The 3202-nt window shown below is 45.3% G+C and overlaps 1 protein-coding gene across 1 annotated transcript; it reads left to right on the top strand.

The window, feature by feature from the left end:
* The first annotated feature begins 281 nt into the window (after nucleotides 1-281).
* tmem276a (transmembrane protein 276a) lies at nucleotides 282-3202 on the top strand. Its single transcript, XM_030790860.1, has 4 exons — nucleotides 282-678; nucleotides 1771-1884; nucleotides 2489-2626; nucleotides 2955-3202. Exons 1-4 carry the CDS (start codon nucleotides 282-284, stop codon nucleotides 3200-3202), a joined length of 897 nt encoding a protein of 298 aa, XP_030646720.1.

Raw genomic sequence — 3202 nt, 5'->3', positions numbered from 1 at the left:
ATTGGCTACTGCCAATCCCGACTCTAAACGAGTAACAGCACAGATGGTAGCGGAAAAAAACATGTCTGGCGAGTAGTACGACAACAATATGTTGCGGTTATACGGCGCGGGTTGACATTTTAAAGATGATATGGGCTGTGTGTATGCTGGAATTCTCGCCTGCCGCCGTAGTGTGGTGGAGGAGGTTCAGTGGACAACAGTGATTGCTGTCCCGGGATAATATCGCAGCTGCGGCGGACAAACATCTCGCCTCTGCCCGGGCTCTCTGTCGGCCGCGGAATATGGCTACCATGAGGATTTTGACGGCGTCCGGTTTGTTTTTGGCCTTCTGCGCGCTGGGACTGCTAGCTATGGCTATTAGTACGGACTACTGGTATGAGACAGATGCGCGTCGCCACAGGGAACGGTGTAAAAAATACGCCAGTAAACGAAACGATCCGGGATACATTTATATCTCAAATCAAAACCTCCCTCTCCGGATGCTTCCAAAAATAGGTGGTGTGGACACCGTGGAACCCTCTGGCGGAACTCTCCTGAGAGCGAAGCGGGAGTTCTTGCCTCCTGCCTCGGCTATGGAGTCCCGCTGTAGCCGGCGGTACAACTCCACCGTGACGGGACTGTGGAGGAAGTGTCACAGGGAAGGTTTCGATTTGGAGACTGAGGACCTCATCTTTAAAGGTGAGCTTTCATCAGAGGCCCGTTCATTTTATGTGATTAGCCTGCAGTTCACGGTCCTGTATCCTAAGAGCTCTGCATTATTTTCCATATGCCCCAGTACAGCAATATATTTGCTAAACATTCATTTCGTAATGTTAAGGATTTTTGCTCCAGAAATGTATTTGTGGAACTTGTTCGCATGACGGCAATAATGTGGCGCGTTGATGTTTATGCGCAAAAATCTGGCGCTATCCAGGGTGCTGAACGTACGCGATCCACAACAAACCAGCGCACCTTAGGGCAGAAATAAAGTGACCGATCCTTTGATGGTGGTCCATATCTAATCGTTTCCAAGTTGCATTTGACGGGGTTACACTTGTTACCATTGTTGCCCTTGATTTTTAAATTCTGCTTTAAAGTGATTGATTGCAACTGGAGATAAATACTCACTGGACTCCTCAAATATGATTAAAGCGTGGATTCGAGATTAGGTTTACGTGAACCCATAGAGGCTGATATAGAGGCAGAACTAGCGTATGGGTACCTAGGGACATCACTGAAGAAAAACCCGTCCTTAACCTGAAAACAGATTGATTCCTAAGCCATTCAACGTGACTACCTGTTAAAACACAAAACGTACGTTACATCTCAAAAGAAACTTTTTAAGTAACTCGCTTTTTCTCACATTTGATATTCCAGTTTTTCAAACGGTTACACTGGACTCAGAGCCCCGTTAATTGGGAGCTGGACAGGGGAAAGGGGCATTCACCCAGACTGCACATTTTTTAATTAAATGCATCGTCACTCGGGAGTGGTCGTCGTTTTATCGCTTCGTTCTTGAATGTCCAAGTTTGCTTTTTCACAGTGTGTGCCACTACAGGCAGCAAGAAGAGTTTGTAAAATATTGTACAAGTATTATAGGACAACAGTGTTACAGATTAACGTAATCCTTTTCCGTTTCACCTCAGTATCTAGTTACTTTTAATTCTAATCCATGTGAAACTGATCTAGACTCATCCTTGTGCCCAGAGCCGGTACATCACGATGATTTCGTTATAATAACGTCATAAGCAGAAATTCCTGTTTAGAGTTGCCTCTTTTCCCCATTGGCAGGTTTGCTTCAGCGCTGCACGCCCGTGAAGTATTACTACTCTTCAGCGAATATCCCCCGGAATCTGCCTCCAAACGTCACCAAGACGATACGCCAGGACGAATGGCACGCACTCCGTGAGTTATCACCTTGACAACTGTATTAAACGACCTGCCCAGGGCGAGTCGCGAGAGAGAGAGAGAGAGAGAGAGTGTCGACGCTCTCACTCTCTAAGTCAGCCGAAGCCATTCAAGCTGCTGCTGATAACTGCTTTCTGATTTCATGCCTTCCAGAGCACAAGCAATTACAGATTCTAAAATAGAGATCAAGCCTGAACCAAAAAAAAAAATTTCCAAATACCCCCCCCCCCCACACACACACAACAGATTACATTCTCCTTCGATGTTAGTACACATTGTCTAATACACAGAGGAACTGACTGTCTTAATCAATGGAAAATATTTAAGCCCTTCAGCGAGTTATCGGTGCTTCATAATCATTTTGCTAGTTCAGACAAAGTGTAAACAGATTTGTTGTCGGAGGGCGCAGACTTTTGTCTCGAGATTTAAAAGCACGCGACACGTCTGTTTTCAGGCTGCATTACCACTACAAGGATTTAGTGGAATTACTGCCTGTTTTGCTGTTAACATATACTGTAAAACTCAAAATACACGTGAAGCAGAACTGGTGCTCATTAATGTTATATGTAACGTTTGTAAAAGCCTATGTGTTGCATCGCAGATCTACAGAGAATGACTGCTGGTTTCATTGGGATGGCCGTGGCTATAATCCTGTTTGGCTGGATCGTCGGCGTGCTGGGCTGCTGGAACCACAATGAGTTGATGCAGTACGTGGCAGGCTTGCTTTTCCTAATGGGAGGTGAGAAACGCTCATTTAACACAACAAGCAATACTCTAATACACCACGAGAGGGCAGCATGCCACCAGAACAAATTAATAAATAAACAAATAAAATAAAAAAAACGAGAGATGCTTAAAGTGTGTCTGCGCTCTGCGTTCGAAGTCGTTTTAAAGCAGCTTATAGGTGCTGCTTCAAAGTAACATCTGTTTGATATAATATACGTTTATAACTTAATATTGTCTCACGTAATTTCCTCGGTTTGCTCATGATGACAGTTTGCATATAACTTCATTAAACTTGCTGGAGTGGACAATATGAAAAATATAGTGTTTGTGTTTCCCCTTAGGAACATGCTGTATTATCTCTCTGTGCACGTGTGTGGCGGGCATTAACTTTGAGCTGTCTCGGTATCCGCGCTATCTGTACGGTCTGCCTGAGGACATCAGTCACGGATACGGCTGGTCCATGTTCAGTGCCTGGGGAGGCCTGGGCCTCACTCTGTTGGCGGGGTTCTTGTGTACACTGGCCCCTTCCCTCCATACTCCCCACACTACTGCTGCACACAAACCTCGACAGGAGAACGGCATTGTCTGA

This window comes from Chanos chanos, chromosome 13, assembly GCF_902362185.1.
Source record: "Chanos chanos chromosome 13, fChaCha1.1, whole genome shotgun sequence".
Lineage (NCBI taxonomy): Eukaryota > Metazoa > Chordata > Actinopteri > Gonorynchiformes > Chanidae > Chanos > Chanos chanos.
The sequence above is the reverse complement of the archived record's forward strand: the minus strand, read 5'-3'. Positions and strand labels throughout refer to the sequence as shown.

Coding starts and splice junctions, on each gene's coding strand:
- tmem276a (XM_030790860.1), top strand. CDS start 282: ATGGCTACCATGAGGATTTTGACGGCGTCCGGTTTGTTTTTGGCCTTC. Junction 679..1,770: donor TGAGGACCTCATCTTTAAAG/GTGAGCTTTCAT, acceptor CCCCATTGGCAG/GTTTGCTTCAGCGCTGCACG. Junction 2,627..2,954: donor CTTGCTTTTCCTAATGGGAG/GTGAGAAACGCT, acceptor GTTTCCCCTTAG/GAACATGCTGTATTATCTCT.